The following is a 22,320-nucleotide window of genomic DNA, read 5'->3' as shown; positions in this document are numbered from 1 at the left end:
ACACTCACAAATATGTATGCAGTAAAATATTGAAAATAAAAGCTTTACCCATTTAACCTCTTCCAGTAGTAGGGGCTATCAGTGGGGTAGTGTCCATTGATCGCCCCCAAGACATTTCCTGATGGGTCATTATGGTTTTTTGTGAACAATGAAACTGCAAAGTCAACAATAAAAAAAAAAATATTGATGAGTTTTCAAATAACTGCAAATCTGCTGTCATTTCCATTTTGTCCAGCAATTTAATTTTGTAAATTTTGGAATTGAGGTTGTAATATGAAAAACGTGTATTTTCATCTTCATATTTTTAAACTAGAAATAGTTTGGTGATTGTGAGCAAACAATTAAATTTTGTTGATTCTTTGCAGTAATTATGTTTTAACCTGTCTTCACAGACAATAATTTCCAGGAGTGTTCCTGAGCCCATGCAGTGACAAAATCATAGCTTTTTAATGCAGTGCAGCACACTGGATTTCTCCAATATTCTCCATATTTTGAAGCCTTCACAATTGTATGCTGTGGAATAGTTCTCTGAAGTTGTTTCACAGTTTGTAGATCTGTTTTGCAGAATAGTAAACCTTAATTCTCTGCTTCTCTAAAAACTCAGTCATGTTACTAACCTGTTGCAAAGTAACCTGATTTGTTGCAAATTGTTCCTTTGTCAGAATTGGGTTTGTGTTAATGAGCTCACATAACTCACAGCTCACACACTGCATTGTCAAATGTGTTCAGCAACTTTATTAAGCAGATCAGGTGCAATTGTAATATAACTATATATACTACCGTTTTGTAGCCACTTTTTTTGGACTTTTTTATTGTCTTTTATTTCTGTTTTTTATGGTTTTGTAAGGCTTAGGCTTAGAAGACTACTTGGTTAGATTTAGTTTACGTTCAAATATTTATTTATTTTTTACATTATAAAACAGTCTTCTCTGGGACAATGCTTCTATCTGCCCTCTCATGGCATTTTATGCAAACTTTCTTGCGTATTACACCTTGCACGTTGAAAGCTTACGCTAAAAGGCTTTTTGGTTTATTACATGTGTGACATCAAGAGGTCCTGACAACTCTAAGGATGAATGCTGGTTTGTCAAAGGAGCTTGCAAAGAAAAGTGTCTGGACTTCTTTAAGTTGCTTGAAGACGTTTCACCTCTCATCCGAGAAGCTTCTTCAGTTCTAAGGTCAAATGGTGGAGAGTCCCAGATAAAAACCTAGTGGGAGTGACCCCCCACAGAGGGACAAAAGAACCCCCTGATGATCCTCTAATCGCCTGAGCCAAGGTGTGAAACTGGGTGTGGGTCCCAATCAGCCAGAGTTTCGGGTGTGTTCATTGTGAAACCTGGCCCCACCTTATCATGCGAATTCCTGAGGTCAGATGGCCCAGGATGTGAGTGGGCGTTAAGGCGTCTGGGAAGGGATCTCAAAACTGGATTATAGATGGCAGAGAGTTGGTGTCGTAAACCCCCGCCTCTGTTCAAAGATGGTCGCTCACAGTGGACATAGATGGCTTCTTTCACTCCTCTTTCAAACCATCTGTCCTCTCTGTCCAAAATGTGAACATTGGCATCCTCGAAAGAGTGTCCTTTATCCTTAAGATGCAGATGGACTGCTGAGTCTTGTCCTGTGGAGGTGGCTCTTCTGTGTTGTGCCATGCGCTTGTGAAGTGGCTGTTTGGTCTCTCCAATGTAGAGGTCTGGGCATTCCTCGCTGCACTGTACAGCATACACCACATTGTTAAGTCTGTGTTTTGGCATTTTGTCTTTCGGGTGAACCAGTTTCTGTCTGAGCGTGTTGCTGGGTCTGAAATACACTGGGATGTCATGCTTGGAGAAAACTCTCCTGAGTTTCTCTGATACACCGGCTACATAGGGGATGACAATGTTGTTGCGTCTGTCCTTCTTATCCTCCCTCGCTGGTGTCTGGTCTTCTTTTCTGTGCCTCTTTGCTGACTTTAAGAACGCCCATTTAGGATAGCCGCACGTTTTGAGTGCTTCCTTTACATGTGTGTTCCTTCTTTTTTCCTTCAGGCTTAGAGGGAACATGTTCAGCCCGGTGGTGTAGGGTCCTAATTACTCCAAGTTTGTGTTCCAGAGGGTGATGGGAGTCAAAGAGGAGGTACTGGTCCGTGTGTGTGGGCTTCCGGTAAACTTCGATGTTGAGTTTGCCGTTCTCTTCAATGTCCACAGCGCAGTCCAGGAAAGGCAAACAGTTGTCCTTTGTGTCTTCCCTGGTGAACTTGATGTTTTTATCCACAGAGTTAATGTGCGCAGTGAAGGATTCCACTTCTTGTGTCTTGATTTTGACCCAGGTGTCGTCTACATATCTGTACCAGTGGCTGGGTACTCTTCCTTTGAAAGAGCCAAGAGCCTTCCTTTCCACTTCCTCCATGTAAAGGTTGGCTACAATAGGTGACACGGGGGAGCCCATGGCACAGCCATGTTTTTGTCTGTAAAAGCCTTCGTTGTACTTGAAATATGTAGTGGTGAGGCAGAGGTCTAACAGTGTGCAAATCTGATCGGGTGTGAAGTTGGTCCTGTCCTCCAAGGAGCTGTCTTCTTGTAGTCGTTTTCTGACAGTCTCCACGGCCTCCGTGGTGGGTATGCAAGTGAAGAGAGAGACTACATCAAAGGACACCATGGTTTCATCTGGATCCAGGGTAAGTTTCTGGACCTTGTCGGTGAAGTCGGTGGAGTTCTTGATGTGGTGTGGGGTGTTCCCCACGAGAGGCGCAAGGATGGTAGCAAGGTGTTTAGCAATGTTGTAAGTGGCTGAGTTTATGCTACTGACTATGGGTCTGAGTGGGACAGCTTCCTTGTGGATCTTAGGAAGTCCATAGATGCAGGGTATGGCATCCCTTGGGTAAAGGCGGTGATATGTAAATGACTCCTTTGACTACGATGACCTGGATGACTGAGAACCTTCACAGACATAATGCTGGTTTGTATTCAGTTCTATTATTGGCTTGTAACTCATCTGTAAAGAACGTTAAACTGTACTGCATGCAAGATGCTATACAAATAAAAGATAAATGACTGACTGATGATGAGCTGAGCAGGGTATTTCACATTTTTTGGAGGATGGATTTGACTGTCTCTCTCACACTCACGAAATCATACACAGTATAAAATCTTGACCAGTTATTGTTTACCTATAGATTCTCTAGCAGTGTAAGTCTGCCCATTTAGTCTAACTTCAAATCCTTCAGAAACATGGCAAGGATTTTACCTTGTATGCAGATGGTACACAACTTTCCGTTTCATTAAAACTTGGCACTACTGATGTCTCACACGTAAGTGTTGTCTTGTCTGAAGAGTGAAGAATTTGGATGGCCAAAACCTTTCTCTGACTCTAAAACGAAAATAATCATAAATACACCTTCCACCCCCAATACTAGGAACACTATTAATTTTTATTTTAGTCTGAATGTTGAAAAAAATGTCTGCAAAGAGTCTCCCAATTTAGTTTAATTCAGATTGGACAGATATCAACATTTAGTCATCCATGCTGTTATTTCTTCCAGACTTGATTGCTATAATGGACTGTGCATCAGTTATCATAACATATACTGACTACAGTTAATTCAAAATGCTGCCAGGTGCTTAACACTTAGCAAAAGGAACAGCCACATTTTATCAGTCCTTACACCTCTTCACTGCAAACTTGAAGGTTTTAGAATTGATTTCAAAATTGTACTGCTGGATTTTAAAGCACTAGAAGGTCAGCCTCCTGCCTCCAGGAGTCAGCCTCTTTTTCTCCTGTGCTGACTCCATATGAGCCTTGCAGGAGCCTGAGATCTTCTGGTATGGCCTTGTTAGTGGTCCCAAAGCCTCATCTAGCAACTATCAGAGACTGAATGTTTGGCCCCTCAACTCTATAACAACTTTGAAATTTCTTCTTAAAACATATTTTCTGTCCTTTCACTATTTTTTTAACCACTAATATTTTTATTTTATTTTTGATCAACTTTAACTTTTTTTGTTTTATGAAGTGCACATCGGTTGGTTTTTCATTATTTTTTTTGAATTGAAGTGAATTTGAATTTGCTACAAACACTTTTAAAACGCACCTGTTCTTAATGGAAAAAAAATGTCAAGCTGAAAATCTATACTGATATGCACTGGATAATGTGTCAGCCACCCTGCTGATTAACTTGAATTGGAGCCAGGTGCAGATATTTTTTGGGAAAAGACTTTGCAATGCTGTACTTTTTTTTATCACATTTTTGCATATGAATAATCATATAAAAATTTAAATAAAATATTTGGAAGACATCATTTTGAGTTTGACATTTTTGTGGAAATATAGGAAGCTTCTGCAGAGATTTTCCTGGCTGAAAGGCTCTTACTTGAAAGTCCAGTAACCAAACCAAAATATATTTCACTGTCATTTACTTAAGGGCCATTTGCCAAACAATGAAGGACAGCTACCAAAATTATTACTTGTCATTTTGAAAGGGCCACAGCTTCACCAAGTTCAGTGGTAGTGTATTCCATCCGAGAAAAAAAGCAATACACAAACACAAAGTAGGCAAAAGCAGGTATAACTTTTGAAAGGTACTTTTTAAACATTTGGATATGGATGCAAGATCCTTATGAAGCACTCTTTATTTCTGTGAAAGTCATGCACCTCATATCACAAATGAAAACTGAAAGAATTTTAAAGATGGGAGAGTCACCTTAAGAAAAAACAACAGAAAATGATCTGATCAGATTCAAGCATGGTATGGAGTGTACTTTCAGGTTCTTTTGTTGAGTCTGTGGCAGATCTTGCAATCATTTTCCCGTTGACTGCTTTAAAAAAAATGTCCTTTCTGTTTTTCATGTGGGGCCACCTCATAAAAGTCACGCAATGTTTGTTTTTTTCCAAGGTCAACAAATCTCGTTGACAGGTAGAACATGAAAAGTATAGCTTGTCAAGATTTAGTGTTGAATGAAGGGATAGATCTTGTTGTTGGACTGAAAAGCTACATGCTTCTTGTAAATAGTCACACTGGAAGGCTTGAACAAAGAACTTGAAGTTGAACATTCCCCTAGGTTTTAAATAGAACACATTCTCTAACAAAAGGATGCCAAATTTTTGATCAACCTACAAAAGGCTACATTCATTCACCCCTTCAATCAAAGTGAAAAAATATGCAGCAGCTTAGTCCATTTTGCTGAAATTTTATTGTAGTAACTTAAAACAGTACTCAGTAGTTTGCATGGCACCAACGTGCTTATTTCAATTCCTAACAATATCCTTGCATGCTCACTTTGAAAGGTACTTTTTAAACATTTGGATATGGATGCAGGACTCTTATGAAGTAGCCTTTGTTTTTGTGAAAAGCACACTTCATATTAAAGCTTCAGAAATGAAAACTGAAAGGATTTTAAAAATGTGAGGCATCACCTTGACATTGTCAAAAAACAAAATTACATAAAATTATCTGGGTTAACAGATTAAGGACTTCAAATATGGTATGTAGTGAATTTTCAGTCTGTGGCAGTTTGTGCAATTATTTTCCCTTTGACTGCTGTAAAAAAAAAGTCATTTTGTACTTCATGTGGGGCCACCTCATAAAAGTCATGCAATGTTTGTTTTTTTCCAAGATAAACAAATCTCGTTGACAGGTAGAACGTGAAAAGTATAGCTTGTCAAGCTCTGGTGTTGAATGAAAGGGTAGTTGTAATTGCTGGACTGAAAAGCTACATGCTTCTTGTAAATAGACACACTGGAAGGCTTGAACAAAGAACTTGAAGTTGAACATTCCCCTAGGTTTTAAATAGAACACATTCTCTAACATAAGGATGCCAAATTTTTTGATCAACTTACAAACAGCTACATTCATTCACCCCTTAAATGCTGAAGACAACCTAAATTAATGAAAGTGGGTCGTGGTTTTAAGGTGGCCACGTTTCATGGTTGCGGTTGAAGATGAGTTTTGACCTGCTTGATTTTGTTAATCAACCTAGCGTTGAAAAAATTGACTTGTGTCGCAAAGACGACTTGTTAAGTATTGCTGCCCAGTATAAACTTTCCGTACCAAAATATGGAGTGAAGAAGGATATTAAGCAGGCTTTGTTGGAGGGGTTAATCGAGTTGGGTATCTTAATTAGCCCTGCTACAACTGAGGTACCTTCTCAGGACTCCTTAGCTTCTCCTGGAGCCTCTGCTAATCCAGCTTCTTGATAAGTGGTGTGCTACTAACGGAGTTGGGGATGATTATGAGTCTCTGCGTGAGTTAATACTACTGGAGAATTTTAAAAATTCATTACCTGAGAGACTCATAATGTTCTTAAATGAACAGAAGGTGACGTCAATGTCCAAAGCAGCTGTGTTGGCCAATGAGTTTGTGTTAACACATAAGAATGTTTTTACCCTTATTTCCCATCCAGAAAGGCCCACAGCCTTGCGCTCAGAACGGCTTGAGTCGAGTCGCTCTGTTGCGAGGCCAGTGAGGCAACCTTCACCTCCCCATGGTGAGCGTGAATGCTTTTATTGCCATAAAAAGGGTCATCTCATTGCAGATTGTCAGGCATTAAAGCGTAAACAGCAACTATCCTCACAACCAAAAGGGGTGGGACTGATTAAAGCTACAGAGCATGGGAGGGCATTTCAACCGAACAATAACCACCCTGATCCCTGTTAAAAACCATTCATTCTAGAGGGAGTGGTTTCACTGACTGGGAATCCAAAAGATCAACAGCCAGTACCTCATACTCTCAGTCCATCATTAGGGAAAACGTCTTACCGTTTTCAGAGGAGTCATTTTGCCAGTCTAGTGTCATTGTCCAGGGAGTAGAACTCGGATTTGTATCTGCCCCTTTGCACACTATTCACATTCAGTCTTCATTAGTCAGTGGGATTTTTAAAGTGGCTATTCGTTCTGCATTGCCTATACCAGGTATTGACTTCATCCTAGGTAGTGACCTTGCTGGAGGCAAGGTCATACCCGTTCCTGAAGTGTTAGACAGACCCGAGCTGAGTCTGGACTCTGACTCAGCCCAAGACCAGCCTGCCATTTTTCCAGCTTGTGTAGTTATGAGGGCCCAGACAAAAAAGTATGGCCCTGACTTGTCCGATTCTTTTATGAGGTCAGATCCCTTTGGTGGCGTGATCACATTTACCTCTGGATCTAAGGTTCAGGCCAAAGTTCCACCTGCTGACAAAACACAACCAATCCTGAATTTGCCAGTCTCCCGAGAGGAGTTCATTACTGCACAGAAAAATCATGTAACCCTGTCCAAGTGTCATTCTCCTACCCTCAGTCAACAGGATGCCAAGAAGAAAAAGTTGGCATACTTCTCAGATGAAGGTCTACTGATGCGCAGATGGACGAGTGAGGTCTCAGAAGACGCAGACTGGTCTGCAGTTTATCAGGTAGTTGTACCCACTGCCTATCGTACCCAGGTATTGTCCTTAGTAGGGCTGGGCGATATGGCCTAAAATTCATATCGCGATATAATTTGAAGCATGTGCGGTAACGATATATATCGCGATGTATTCTTTTCTTCTGTATAACGTATTTTCAACACTATAAGGCACGCTATAAGGCACGATACCAAGATGGCGCCGGTGAGGTCGGCTGCCGTCACGACTGCTCCGACCACTTTTTCTTTGTCTTTGTTTTTTAAGTTAGTTTTCAACGTTTCTAAATCGGCAAAATCACCACCATTGGGTACATTAGGTATGACAGTGACACTCTTGTTTCTATTGGTTTACAATGTACTCACAATTCGAAGTTTTTAACTCCGGATCCGAGCTGGCCGAGTGAGATCTTGAGGGAGAACAAAGGGAAGCGGCGGCGGCCTAGAGGGAAGCAAGCCGGCGTCAGGAACAGGCTGAGAGCTCGTGCACACCGCACACCTCTGCCTAGCATCCTGCTCGCCAACGTCCAGTCACTGGAGAACAAGCTTGACAACCTCAGGGCCAGGGTAAAGTTCCAGAGAGACATTCGGGACTGCAATCTCCTCTGCTTCACCGAGACATGGCTGAACCCAGCGGTGCCGGACCACGCCATCCAGCCGGCCGAGTTCTTCTCGGTTCACCGCATGGACAGGACACGGGACTCGGGGAAGTCAAGGGGAGGCGGCGTGTGTTTAATGGTGAACAACAACTGGTGCAACAGTGCAAACGTTGTTCCTCTCACACGCTCCTGCACACCAAATCTGGAACTACTGTCCATCATGTGTCGTCCTTTTTATCTACCCCGGGAATTTACATCGGTCATTATAAGTGCCGTTTATATTCCACCACAAGCGGACACGGTCACCGCCTTATGCGAGCTGCATGAGGCACTCACACAGCACCAGACACAACACCGGGACGCTGCGCTTATTGTGACGGGGGACTTTAATAGCGCCAACCTCAAACGCGCAGCGCCGAACTTTTATCAACACATCTCGTGCCCCACCAGAGGTGAAAGGACACTGGACCACTGCTACACTATGGTCAAGGACGGCTACAAGGCACAATCCCGCCCTCCTTTTGGCAAATCTGATCACGCCGCCATCTTCCTCATCCCAAAATACAAACAAAGGCTGAAACAGGAAGTTCCGGTTCAGAGGAAGGTCGCGCGCTGGACGGATCAATCGGTGGCCGCGTTACAGGACGCACTCGATGATGCAGACTGGGGCATGTTCAGAAACAGCTCCGATAATGATGTCAACGTGTTTACGGAAGCGGTTGTGGGATTCATCGGGAAACTAGCAGATGATACCGTGGAGACAAAGACTATCACAACGTTTCCCAACCAGAAGCCGTGGGTGGATAAAACCATCCGCGACGCTCTGAGATCCCGCACCGCTGCCTACAACACGGGACTCATGACGGGGGACATGGACCCGTACAAAGCCGCGTCATATAACGTGCGGAGGGCGGTGAAAGAGGCGAAGCAGCGCTACGGGAGGAAACTAGAGTCACAACTCCAACAGAGTGACTCTAGGAGCCTGTGGCGGGGACTAAGGACAATAACGGACTATAAAGCACCAACAACCGGTATGACGAACGCGGCCGTGACTCTGGCAGACGAGCTGAACACTTTCTATGCTCGCTTCGAGGCTGCAGCTAAGGACTCCAACAATGCTAGTGTTAGCGGCGCTAACGGCTGCAGACAGGAAGATACTGCCAGCACCGGAAACGTGCTCGTCATCTCCGAGCATGAAGTAAGGAGAGCCTTCAAGAGAGTGAACACCAGGAAAGCAGCAGGACCAGATGGCATCCCAGGTCGTATCCTAAGAGACTGCGCATACCAGCTAGCTCCTGTGTTCACTGAGATATTCAACATCTCTCTATCTCAGTCGGTGATCCCCACATGCTTCAAAGAGTCCATCATTGTTCCTGTCCCGAAGAAACCCCACCCTGCTTCTCTCAATGACTATCGCCCTGTAGCCCTCACCTCAGTAGTGATGAAGTGCTTTGAACGCCTGGTCAGAGACTTCATCATTTCTTCACTACCAGACACACTGGACCCACTACAGTTTGCTTACCGTCCAAATCGTTCCACAGACGATGCCATCTCTCATCTCCTCCACACATCACTCACTCACTTGGACACTAGAAGGGGGAATTATGTTAAAATGCTCTTCATAGACTACAGCTCTGCATTTAACACCATAATTCCCTCCACACTCACCACCAAGCTGGAGCATCTGGGACTCAGCTCATCTATATGTCTGTGGATCTCCAACTTCCTAACTGGCAGACCACAGGCAGTAAGGATGGGCGGACATGTCTCAGCCTCCACCACTCTCAGCACTGGAGCCCCCCAGGGGTGTGTTCTGAGCCCCCTGCTGTACTCTTTGTACACATATGACTGTGTGGCCACTACCAGCTCCACCACCATCATCAAGTTTGCTGACGACACCGTCGTGGTGGGCCTGATCTCTGATAACAACGAGACGGCCTACCTGAAGGAGATTAGGAATCTGGAGAACTGGTGCCAGAGGAACAACCTCCTTCTAAACGTCAGTAAGACAAAGGAGCTGATAGTGGACTTCAGCACAAAGCAGGAGAGGAACTACCAGACCCCTGTCATCAACGAGTGCCCAGTGGAGAGAGTGGACAGCTTCAAATACCTCGGAGTTCACATCACGCAGGACCTGTCATGGTCCTGTCACATCAACACCGTGGTGAAAAAGGCCCGTCAGCGTCTCTACCACCTCAGACGCTTGAGAGACTTCCAACTGCCCTCCAAGGTGCTCAGGAACTTTTACTCGTGCACCATAGAGAGCATCCTGACGGGAAACATCTTAACCTGGTTCGGGAACAGCACCATGCAGGACAGACGAGCTCTACAGAGGGTTGTGCGGTCAGCTGAGCGCACCATCCGCTCCGAGCTCCCTGACCTGCACTCAATCTACAGCAGGCGGTGCTGGACCAAGGCCAGGAAGATCGTGAAGGACCTCAGCCATCCCAACAACAGACTGTTCTCTCTGTTGAGGTCAGGAAAGCGATTCCGCTCCCTGAAGACCAACACAGAGAGACTGAGGAGGAGCTTCTTCCCGCAGGCGATACGGTCTCTCAATCACACCACCACACAGTACTGACCCACACATACAGTTCTTACACACACTGGACATTCTGGACATTGTTTTCACTTCATTACTTAAATCACGCTGCTGTTATTGTGTATATGCTGCTGTTATTGTGTATATATTTATTTATATTTCTTCATACATTCTTATATAGTTCTATATTGTGTATTTTGTTGTACAGTTATTTTATTTTCAACTTTAATTTATATATTTTATCTTATTCTCCAAGTTAAATTTACCCTTCATTCTAATTTGTGTTGTGCAGTTATTTCATTTTTAACCTTAATTTATATTTTATTCCTTCCTAGTTAAATTTACCCTTTTTAATTTTTCATATTTATTTCCTATCTTATTCATAGCCTTTTCCTTTTTTGTTTTCTTTAGGTCACGAGCAGTTGTCCAAGCATTTCACTACATATCGTACTGTGTATGACTGTGTACGTGACAAATAAAATTTGAATTTTGAAAAAAAAAATTTTTTTGCTTAAAATCCTTTAATTTTCTCAAAAATCGAGAGTGTGCCTTATGTATGAATTCTGGTTGTGGTTACTGACCTCGAACCGATTTGGGCGTGCAGAAATCTGTTAAAAAATGTTTTAGTACAACTTTGGTAAGCTGCACTGCTTGATGGATTGTCAGAGCATTACGGCTGCCATAGTCAGGAGCTTCCGAGTAATCTGGGTCAAAAACTACGTCCGCTTCAGGTCCCAAAGTCAAATGAACACTGTTAAAAACGGTCTAAATTCTTTAATCTTTAATAAAATCATCAGCGTTGCGGCTTTACCAGGTGTAACAATTAAGTTTAACATCCAGGCATCCATGAAAACAGAAGTTATTAAATTTAACGGAGTTACAAGTTAACAGGAAGTTAGCTCGCTAGTTTCCACCTAAACATGACATACCATGTTCTGGCTGAGAGATTTTTGAAACGAATTAAAACGTACAGCTCTGCTACCACTTCCAACATAAATGAAGACAGAAAACTAAACAGCAGTGGCGTTTGCAGGGTTACTGAAGTTGGACTAGCTGGTATATAATGTTGTGCTACGTGATTGCTAGCGACACAGCTATGTTAGCATAACATTAGCACAGTGAAGCTGGAGGATGAACGCCAACTTTTTTTCCACTCAATAAACGTTAACGTGAGGGATTCTGGTGGTCAGGGACAAATGCAATCGCATAGCAGGATGCTATACACGGGGCAAACTTCAGTCAGGAGAACAACTGAGATTATTCATCCACAATACGAGGTTAGTTATTAATATACTGCAACAACATGGGAATAGAGCAGCTGCGAAAGAATTCAACATTAATGAATCAATGTTACGGAAGTGGAGGAAGCGCAGTTTTTGGCTTTCCCCATATTTCAAAAGTGCTTCATCTCTTTGCTATGACTGTCAGCATAATTTGCAGATGATAATGGTTGTAGCTGCTGCAATGCTTTCGATCAAAACAGGCGCAGCTTGATGACATCATCAACATGCGCTATCGCGATAGAGCGGTATAGTCAAAATCTCTACCGTTGGCCAAATTTATATCGTTTCTATCGTATATCGTTTCTATCGCCCACCCCTAGTCCTTAGCACATGACCATCCATAGTCAGGACATTTGGGGGTTAACAAAACATACAGCAGAATTCTGAAACATTTCTTCTGGCCAGGACTGAAATCTGATGTTGTTCAATACTGTCGTACTTGCCATGTATGCCAAATGCCTGGCAAGCCAAACCAAATAATCCCACCAAAACCTCTCTGTCATATCCCAGTAGTAGAGGAGCCATTTAAAAAAGTGATTGTTGATTGTGTGGGAGTTTTTGTTGGGCAGCACGCTAACGTATTTTGTCCCTCTGTGTGCTCATAAGGGTCTAACCCTTTCACTGGTTTGATTTTCCTCGTATCTTTTCTTTGACTTTTCATCAAGTCTGTCCTTGTACGGACCAGCATTGTTCTCCTTCGTTTTGTACATACCTTTTTGGGGGGCAAAGAAAAAGCAAGAATTTATTGGAACCGAAGAATGAACGTTTTGCGGTGCTGCAAATGCTTGCAATTGATGCAGGTACTTGGATTGTTTTGCCACGAGTTCCCGGCATGCAATGCGCGAAAGTCACGTGGTCTGTCAATCTCTATACCTGTGCCACCTTCCTGCTGAACAGAGCAATGATATCATAACTAGGGATGGGTACCGGTATCCGGTGCCATGATGGCACCAGTTCTGACATAAACGGTAGTAACCAGACCGAAAAGCAGTGCACATTTCGGTGCTTTATTTCGGTGCTTTTTTTTCCTGAGCTGTGATACACTTTGGATTCTAGCCAATCATTTTACGTTTCCGAGGATAGTAGGCGAGGTACGTACGTTCTTTTAGAGCAAAGCTACAGATTAAAAATGCCCAAGGCAAAGCAGTCAAAAGTCTGGCTGTACTTCACAGCAAAAGATGCAAACTCAGCAGCCTGCAACAAGTGCTTTAAGCTGATACTGTGATACTGTCAAAGGAGGTAACACCTCAAATCCGATGAAACGAGCGGTGCTTCTCCAGGAGGATACCCAGGGCATTGACCATCCTGTGAGTTTCTTCTCTCGGAAGTTTGATAAACATCAGCTCAGGTATTCTACCATTGAAAAGGAGATACTTGCTTTGTTGTGGGCCTTGCAACATTTTGAAGTTTATATAAGGTCAGGTCAGAGTTCAGTTCAAGTATTCACAGATCACAACCCTTTAGTTTTCCTCTCCAGAATGTATAATCACAACCAGCAGCTTATGCGTTGGTCACTGATTATTCAGAATTATCCCCTCAATATCCATCACAAAAAAGGTTCAGAAAACATTATAGCAGACGCACTCTCCCGTGTCATTTAGAGATGTCACCAAACCCTGGATTTGGTTCTTAAAGGGTGGGGGTGTTACGTGCCAAGAGATGTGGCTTTGCTTTTGGTGTACTTTTTATCTTTCAGGTGTCAAGCCTCCACCTATTGGCCAGTTCAAAGTTGATTGGCATGTGTCTATTGGCTGGTCTGGGCACAGTTGGCCAATCACTCTCCGAGGATCGCTACAAATGAGCAGCTCCCTGGACAGCTGGTGGCTGCTACTTTGTTGATTTTGATGAAGAGGAGGAAATGCCTCTGGAGCAAGTGCCAGGTGAGCAGAGGGGGGAAAAGCGTAAAAGAGGTGGGAGCGGTTGTGGTAGGGATGGTTCTTTAGAAGCTAGAGAAAGGACAAGTATGTTTGTTGTTCTGCGATTCAATGACAAAACACAAGTACATGTTAAAAAACTGAGTCCGTTCGTGTTGACAGCTGAACTTAACAGTAAAGTGGGAGATATAGTTTCTTCTAAGGTACTCTCAGATGGAAATCTTCTTGTGCAATGTGGAAATGAAGAGCAGCTCAACAAGGCTTTAACCTTAAAACAATTGGGGAAGTTTAAAGTAGAAAATGCTGGGCAAGTGGGTGCGCAGACGGGAGGTGGTTGCAAGGGGGTAATTTCTGGGGTGCCCATTGGTGTGAAAATGGATGACCTGAAAAGCAAAATCAAAGGAGGGAATGTGATTTCTGTGGTCAGACTGAAAGCAACAAAAGACAGCCTTAAGGTGGATAGTGAAAGTATCCTGATACACTTTGAGGAAGGTAACCTGCCAAGGAAAGTGTTTTTGGGTTTCATTAGTTATCCAGTGCGAGCCTATGTTCCAAGACCTCTGAGGTGCTTTAACTGTCAAAGGTTTGGACACCTAGCGTAAAACTGTAAGGAAAAGAGGAGATGTGCTCGGTGTGGTGGAGATCACGAATATGGGAAATGTGGAGATGGAGTTCAACCAAAGTGTTGTAGTTGTGGTGGGAGTCACAGTCTTGCGTATGCTGGATGTGAGAGAATGAAACATGAAACTCATATTCAAAAAGTGAGGGTGGAGAAGAAGATCTCCTATGCTGAAGCAGTGAGGGTGATGAGAGTGAGTGAACAGGTCAACGTCAACCCAGGACGGGGTGCATCTCGGGATCAAGGAGTTACTAGGATCAACACGAATAGTGTGGTTATTGATAAGATGGCGTTGGTTACGTTAATTGCAGGAGTGATAAACACCACAACTGATGTGAGATCTAAGCAGGAGAAAATTCAGCTTATTGTTAAGGCGGCGACCACTTGGGGTTAGTAGGACTGACATGGGAAGAAGTGAGGGACAACCTCAATTTTCAGTCAAGTCAGGAAACGTGATGCTCTTTTGTGTACTCATGATACTTATTCTTCAATGGAATGCAAGGAGTCTGTTGGTAAATGACCAAGAGTTGAAGCATTTCGTCAAACTACTTGGTGTCAAACCGGATGTCATTTGTGTACAGGAATCTTGGCTTAAGTCTTCTTTGGATTTTGTGTTGTATGGGTACAAAATAATAAGAAATGACAGGGACCGTGGTGGAGGGGGAGGGTGTGCAACGTTTGTCAAACAAGACATTCCATATAGACTCCTGGGTAAAGGCGATGATTTGGAGTATATTGCTATTGAGGTTTGGGACAGGGATGAACCTAATTTTATTGTGAATTTCTACAATCCTTGCGCCAGACTGGAGCTGCCGCGTCTTCGTTCAATTGAAGGCAGTGACTGTCGTAGAGTTATTTGGTGTGGGGATTTTAATGCCTATAGCAGAGTGTGGGGAGGCACACACACAGATAAAAATGGTAAGGTAATTGAGGAATTGATGGATGCTTGCAATTTGGTGTGCCTGAATGATGGTAGGGGGACCAGATGTAATGTTGTTAATGGAACAGAGTCAGTTTTGGATTTAACTCTAGTCTCAACTGTCCTTGCAGGCGTGAGTCAGTGGACCATCAGAACGGACACTACTATAGGCAGTGACCATTATCCTGTTTTCTGTGATGTTGGAGGGAAGATACGGATATCTCTAAGAGAGGTGCATGGGCAGTGGAGTTTTCATAGGGCTGACTGGACGAAATTCCAAAAGTTATGTGAGGAAACGATTGACAAGGTTGATGAGTCTGGTAGCGTTGATCAAATGAGTAATCAGTTTGTTGAAGTACTTGTGGTAGCCGCCAAGGCCTCAATCCCGACCAGTAAAGGCAATGTAAGTAGGACTTTGGTGCCGTGGTGGACAGAGGGGTGTCGAATTGCTGTAAAGGAAATAAACAAGGCGTTTAAATTTCTCCAAAGAACCCTTAATGTACAAACTCTGATTGCATACAGAAAAGCAGTGGCAGTGGTCAGGAGAACAGTGAGACAAGCAAAGCGGAGCAGTTGGAGGTTGTTCTGTTCTAAAATAGGTAGAACCACTCCAGTGGGGGAGGTCTGGGGCATGGTCAGAAGAATGGGAGGTGACCGGCAGGAATGGGATTACCCAGTTCTATCTTCAGGCCAACAGAACTTTGTAACGGCTCAGGAAAAAGTCGAGGTTATGGTGAAAACTTTTGCTAAGATTCATAGCTCTGATAACATATCAGTGTTGGGAAAAGGCAGAATGTGCCAAACTAAAACACAGTATTCGGAGGCTCTAGTAAAAAAGGCGCACATAGGTAGTAGTTTGGATGTGGTGTTTTCTCGGGAGGAAATGGTGAGAGCACTTCAAAAAACAAAGCCCACAGCCCCGGGAAAGGATCAAATTTGTTATTTAATGTTGAAGAACCTTGGTACGAAAGCCCTTAATAAACTGCTGTGTTTGGTTAACACAGTTTGGATTAAGGGTGAGCTCCCAAGTACTTGGAAGGAGGCTGTTATTGTGCCAATAAGAAAACCCGGGAAGGATCCATCTAAACCAGATAGCTACAGACCAATTGCTCTTACATCAAATGTGTGCAAGTTAATGGAACGTATGGTAATGGCAAGGCTGTCTTTTGAGCTGGAAAGAAAAGGGGCTTTAGCCAATTACCAAAGTGGTTTCAGGACAGCTCGGAACACAACTGATGCTATTGTTAGACTTGAGAATGTTGTTAGGAAAGCGCAGGCCAATAAAGAGTCTGTTTTGGCAGTGTTTTTTGACATAGAAAAGGCATATGATATGTTGTAGAGGGATGGGCTTTTAATCAAGTTGCATAAGTTGGGTATTGGTGGCAGGGCATTCAATTGAGTCCAAGACTTTTTATCTGGTAGAAAGATCCAAGTGCGAATTGGGTCTACAATTTCTAGTCAGTACATGGTTGAGAATGGAACGCCACAGGGCAGTGCGATTAGTCCCCTGCTTTTTGTTATAATGATCAATGATGTTTTTTCTGATGTTCCTGAGGGAACTGGGAGGTCTTTGTTCGCTGATGATGGTGTGTTATGGAAAAAAGGAAGAAATATTGAGCACCTAGTGGGCAAGGTTCAGGAGGCTGTGAATATGGTGGTTGAGTGGGGATTTGACTGGGGATTCAGGTTTTCGGTGGAAAAAACAAAAATGATGTTCTTTACCAAAAGAAAAGTGAGTGAGACTTTGACATTGACACTGTATGACAAAGTAATTGGGAAAGTTAGCTCTTTTAAGTACTTAGGTGTTGTGTTTGATTCGAGACTGACATGGCGGGAGCATATTGATCGGATTGAAACCAAATGCAAAAAAGTTATTAATGTTATGAAGTGTGTAGCTGGAAGGGGTTGGGGAGCGAGCTCTTCTGCTTTGAAAAGACTTTACCAGGCATTAATTAGGTCGGTCTTTGATTATGGGTGTGTGGCATATGGTTCAGCAGCTCCTTCTGTGTTGAGACGTTTGGATGTTCTGCAATTGGAAGCCCTTAGAGTGTGCTGTGGAGCTTTTAAGACATCTCCAGTCGGAGCCCTACAGGTGGAGTTGGGAGAAATGCCCCTAGATCTTAGGAGGAAGCAAGTGTCGGTGAATTACTGGGTTCATCTTGGTGGTCATGGTGACGCACATCCCACAAAGGAGGTACTTTTGGACTGCTGGGAGTATGGAAGAAGTCAGAAGGCTCATTTTGGAAAGGTGGGGAATCAGTGGGCTAAGGAGTGTCAGGTGTATGACCTTAAAATATGTCCTGCAGTAATGTTCTCTGTGGTTCCCCCATGGTTATTGAAGACCCCTCCTGTGGACTGGTACTTGCTGGATCTGAAGAGAACATTGTAAGGAGGAGTCGATCTTGTTTCAGCATTTCATTTTCACAGCTTGACTGCATACCTTGAGTGTATTCATGTGTTCACGGATGGTGCTAAAAGTCCAGTTACTGGAAGTACAGGGTTTGGAATAGCAGTTCCGTCAAAAAATATTGGAATACACAGACGCACTTCGGATGGACTGGCTGTATACACGGTTGAAATGGTAGCAATTTTGGTACCATTGAAATGGGTAGAGTGTTCGAAAATCAGGCAGGTGGTAGTATGTTCTGACTCGGCAGCTGTTCTTTCAAGTCTACAATCGTTTTGTTCGAAGACAAAGCAGGGCATGCTGTATGCTATTCTGGAGACTGTCAGCAGAATAAGGTGTTGTGGTGGCAATATTCACTTTCTTTGGATGCCAGTTCATGTAGGGATCAGTGGAAATGAAAAGGTGGATAGGTTGGCGAAAAGAGCGTTGACTAAAAATAGGACTGAGATGGAAATTACAAGCAGTGGATCTGAAGCAAAAGGTGTTGTTTGGAGGCAGGTTGTTCAGGAGTGGCAGAAGCGGTGGGATTCAGGGAGTACGGGCAGGCAATTGTATCATCTTAAGAAGGAAGTGGCAGTGAGTAGGTTGTATAGGGGTAATAGGAGAGATGAGGTGGTCATTACCAGGCTTAGACTGGGACATTGTGCATTAAGTAAAACACTACAGATGATAGTAGAACATGAGACGGGGCTTTGTGGAGTGGAGGAGGTGGAGACAGTAGAGCATGTAATACTGCGGTGCAAGGGTTATGATGTGGAGAGGTCAGTTCTGCAGAATAGATTGAAGGAGCGGGGAATTGGGGAATTTAATCTGAAGAGTGTGTTGGAGGGTAGTAGGGCACAGGTGAGGGAACTGGTGGGGTTTCTTAAGGCTATAGGTGTTTATGAAAGAGTGTAGGGGTTTTTTTTTTGTTTGTTTGTTTTTTGATACAGCTTGTGAACTCACTGTCTGACCCATACTCCGGAACAGTAGGAGGCGGTAATACTCCTTTACGTTGGTTGCCAACCACCATTAAACACAAAGAAGAAGAAGAAGCTGGTGGCTGCTGGCTTCTGCTTTATGACAAACATTTGCAAACAGGCTTCTTTGTATTGTGTGTGGTGGGAGGCTGGACAGGTAAGCTGGGGTACCCTATACACTGGTTGCAGGTTTTAAACTGTTAGTCACACTAGGTTATGCGGTTGATGCCACTCTTGTATGTTTTCACTGACCTTTTGTCGAGTAGCTAAAGTCAAAGTCAACTTTATTTGTCGATTCTGCCACATGTACAGGACATACAGAGAATAGAAATTGCGTTACTCTCAATCCCTAGATAAATAGCAAATAGCAAGGTAGGCCTTTTGTTTTGCATTTTTTGTTTCAGTTAGGCCCTGGAAGCTATCGACCTCTTTTTGTTTTATTAATTTCTTTGATTTGGATCAACCGCCCAGTCCTCCTCCCCCACCTCTTTTCTTTTGTTAAGTTTGACTATCCAGGCAAGCAACCAATAAATCCTGCTTGATTCTTAACTGTTCTGTGGTCTTCCTCCTTCATTGATTGTGGTTGTCCAGTGTTGCTGTCTCCTTCCTACCTTTGCCTCCACCATGGTGGGGGGGACGTAACAGCAGCCAACACATTATTTACCCAAGTTTTTAAATAGAACATAAGCTCTGAATTTACAGCTTTTTGCCTGTAAAACAACAAATGTGACTTTGATGCTGAACACAAGAATACTGCAGGAAGAATAGTTACTCTTGTTAATTTGGACAAAGGGATGCCTCACCGTGGCACAAGCTTATTAGACCTTTAGCTAGGAATTCAGGACTCATTTTAGTTGTTGTTGTTGGTTTTTTTTGTTTGTTTTTTTGTTTCTCGTGCTGTCTTTTTTAGGCTTTGACAGATATTGGAGCCTGTTGGATATCCTACTCTTTAAAAAGCTAAAGTTAAAGGGATTTATTTTTTAAAAGTATGACAACAAGAGGTCCTGGTAAATGATTACTGTGTAACAACTTGGAAGAGAGAACTGGTTCATCTGCATCCTTCATGTACTGAATATTTTTTTATTTATTTAAGCTATATTTTACCTGGTAGATCCCATTGAGATGAAAAGCCTATTTTTCAAGGGCAACCTGGCCAAGATAGGCAGCAACAAGTATCTCACCGTTAAAAAAATTTACACAATTAAACACAGGCAACAGCAATACACACAAAAAAATTAAATAATCTAATTGAAGCAGTTGCATGTTATGGAAATGACCTCAACTGTCCTTCTTAGTTTGGATTTAAAAGCACTTAATGAAATGAATTCTGTCATTTTCTAGTCGTTCTGCAGCTTGTTCTAAGCAAAGGGTGCTAAATGCACAAAAGCTCTTTTGCCAAGTTCAGGTCGTGCAAATGGAACAGAAAGCAACAAGCAACCTTGCAGATGAAGAGAACAACAACCAGCATATTTCACTGCAAGCAGGGAACATATATAGGAAGGCAGCAATCTGAGTATTGCCTTAAATATAAAACAATATAAATGAGAGTTCCTCCGACTGGCCAAAGCAGGCCATCCTACCTGAGAGGATATATAACCTATAACTCATATATGAGTTATATAGATATATGACCTATAACTCACAGTGGTAGGTCTGAAATTTAAGGTCAGTGACGAACCTCAGAGAAGCATTATACACAGTATCAACCATTTGGTGACAATAAGCAGAAGCATTTATATACAGAATATCTCCATAATCCAGCACAGTTAAAAATGTTGCAGCAACAAGCTGCTTCTTTGTATTAAAAGAAAAACAAAACTTATTTTTGAAAAAAAAAAAAAGCTCAGTTTTAACTTCACTTTTTTTATGTCTATGTGCGAAACACTCAGCTGCAGTGGGTTGGAGGTACAGCAACAGTATGAGGTTTACAAGTATTGAGGCACAAGGGACAGTGAACTGTATGTCCTGTGGTCCCAAGCCAGTACATCCTGCTGTGGATGCCATAAACGGAATGACCTGATATAGATGCAGTGTTGGTCAAGTTACTTGAAAAAAGTAATCAGTAACTAATTACTGATTACTTCCCCAAAAAAGTAATCCTGTTACTTTACTGATTACTTATTTTCAAAATTAATTACTTAGTTACTTAGTTACTTTTTAAAAACACGATTTACAACCTGAATAGGTGATAAAGCGATAGATCTGTCAGCCCAATTCTACTTTTTCAGCATAATCCATCATACAAAATGTAATCAAATGGAAAAGTCTCCTTTTAAAACTTGTTTTATTAGTTTGAATCTTTTAACTTTATGCATCAAGCAAAAATTAAATTATATGCACCATTCTCTGACTTGAAGAAATTAGTTTAACATTTAAACCTATTTTCTGCACATTCCAGCACATGAAATAAAATATTTGTTTGTTTTTACACTCAGTCTTTCAAATAGATGCAAGTAAAACACAGCAGAAAATAAATAAAGTCAAAGACTAGCGGTCCTGTTGCTCTATTTTCACCTGTATAGCAGGAGTGGCGTAGGCGGAGGTGTGCTCTGGTGCAGGTGTGCCGCAGCGGTCAGTTGAAGAATCCGCGAGTTTCTCTGTGAATTTCCCATTACATCGTTGCGCACTCGGAGCTTGTTTAGGGGGGGGGGGTTCGGTGTAAAAAGAAGTTTTCTTCCCACGCACAACGGACACTAATGTTTTTGTCACTTTTTATGGAATCAAACTCAAAGTAAGGTCAGTACTTCCACACTTTAAACGCTGCACGCTCGTACTCTCTCCCGCACTCGATATATGATCCATTGTTGATCTGCACACAGCTGTTGTCACGAACGTCACACTCGCTTACGTCACTGTCATGAGACATTCTCGCAAAAAAATCACGGTTTTAGTAACACAGTAACGCAGCGTTCTTACGGCAAAGTAACGGTAATCTAATTACCGTTTTTGCAAAAGTAATCCCTTACTTGTTACTTGAAAAAAAGTAATCAGATTACAGTAACGCGTGCCCATCTCTGTATACATGTGATCTCATATTTCGTCTGTCAGGGAAATCGTGGAGAAGATGGACCGGTGCAGCAGTGGGCAACTCACTCCCACACCAGGAGAGGCAGGAGGATGAGGAGCCGCCTGAGGCACGGGTGGCGAAAAGGAGGAGGGATGGGGAGGATGAGCTCATTGCCCTAATAAAAGAGGACATGGCTCAGCAACGCCAAATGGAGGAACGGAGAGGATGGACAGGCTGATAGGTGTCCTCGAAAAGCTAGTGGAGCAGAAAAAGGACTGAGTCGTGTCCACAGACAGCCACTGTACATAGTTGCACTTTATTTATGCTGGCACCCCAACCTTTGTTTTGTACAAACATGATTATTTCAATGATCAGATTTCCGTAAATACGACTCAATGTACATAGTTGAACTTTATTTATGTTGTTGTTCCAACCTTTGTTCTGCACACACAAGATGATTTCACTTATGTAAATAAAGACAGTGGGAACATCCCAACTGTGAGTGCATGTCTGTCACAAACTACATGACACAATTTCGGGGGGGGGGCTGACCTATTGCAGGTGCCAAATTGTGAAAATAAAAGCAGTGCAACGTAAAACACAACATGATTGTGGGAAATGCACTGCCCACTGCGGTCCAGGATAAACCTGAGTGTCCCAGCATGCACACACATCATCAACCAGGCCTGACATGTGCCTGAGCAGGGAGTCTTGGGTAGTGCTGTTTGGTCCGCTGGACCAGGACCACAGAGATGAGGGAGGTGCCAC

The 22,320-nt window shown here is 42.8% G+C and overlaps 1 protein-coding gene across 1 annotated transcript in view; it reads right to left on the bottom strand.

Moving 5' to 3' along the window:
- Positions 1 to 1,579: 1,579 nt before the first annotated feature.
- Positions 1,580 to 22,320, bottom strand: part of LOC309711379 (uncharacterized protein) — a 21,805-nt gene continuing 1,064 nt past the window's right edge. The window contains exon 2 of the mRNA XM_082541663.1: positions 1,580 to 2,851. Within this exon, the coding sequence (XP_082397789.1) occupies positions 1,963 to 2,851 (889 nt within the window). The 3' untranslated portion in view covers positions 1,580 to 1,962. The remainder of the gene's footprint in view (positions 2,852 to 22,320) is intronic.

The sequence above is a fragment of the Aulonocara stuartgranti genome, assembly GCF_965226115.1.
Source record: "Aulonocara stuartgranti genome assembly, chromosome: 7".
NCBI classification, from domain to species: domain Eukaryota; kingdom Metazoa; phylum Chordata; class Actinopteri; order Cichliformes; family Cichlidae; genus Aulonocara; species Aulonocara stuartgranti.
Note: the sequence above shows the minus strand (reverse complement) of the source record. Positions and strands in the feature narration are given on the sequence as shown.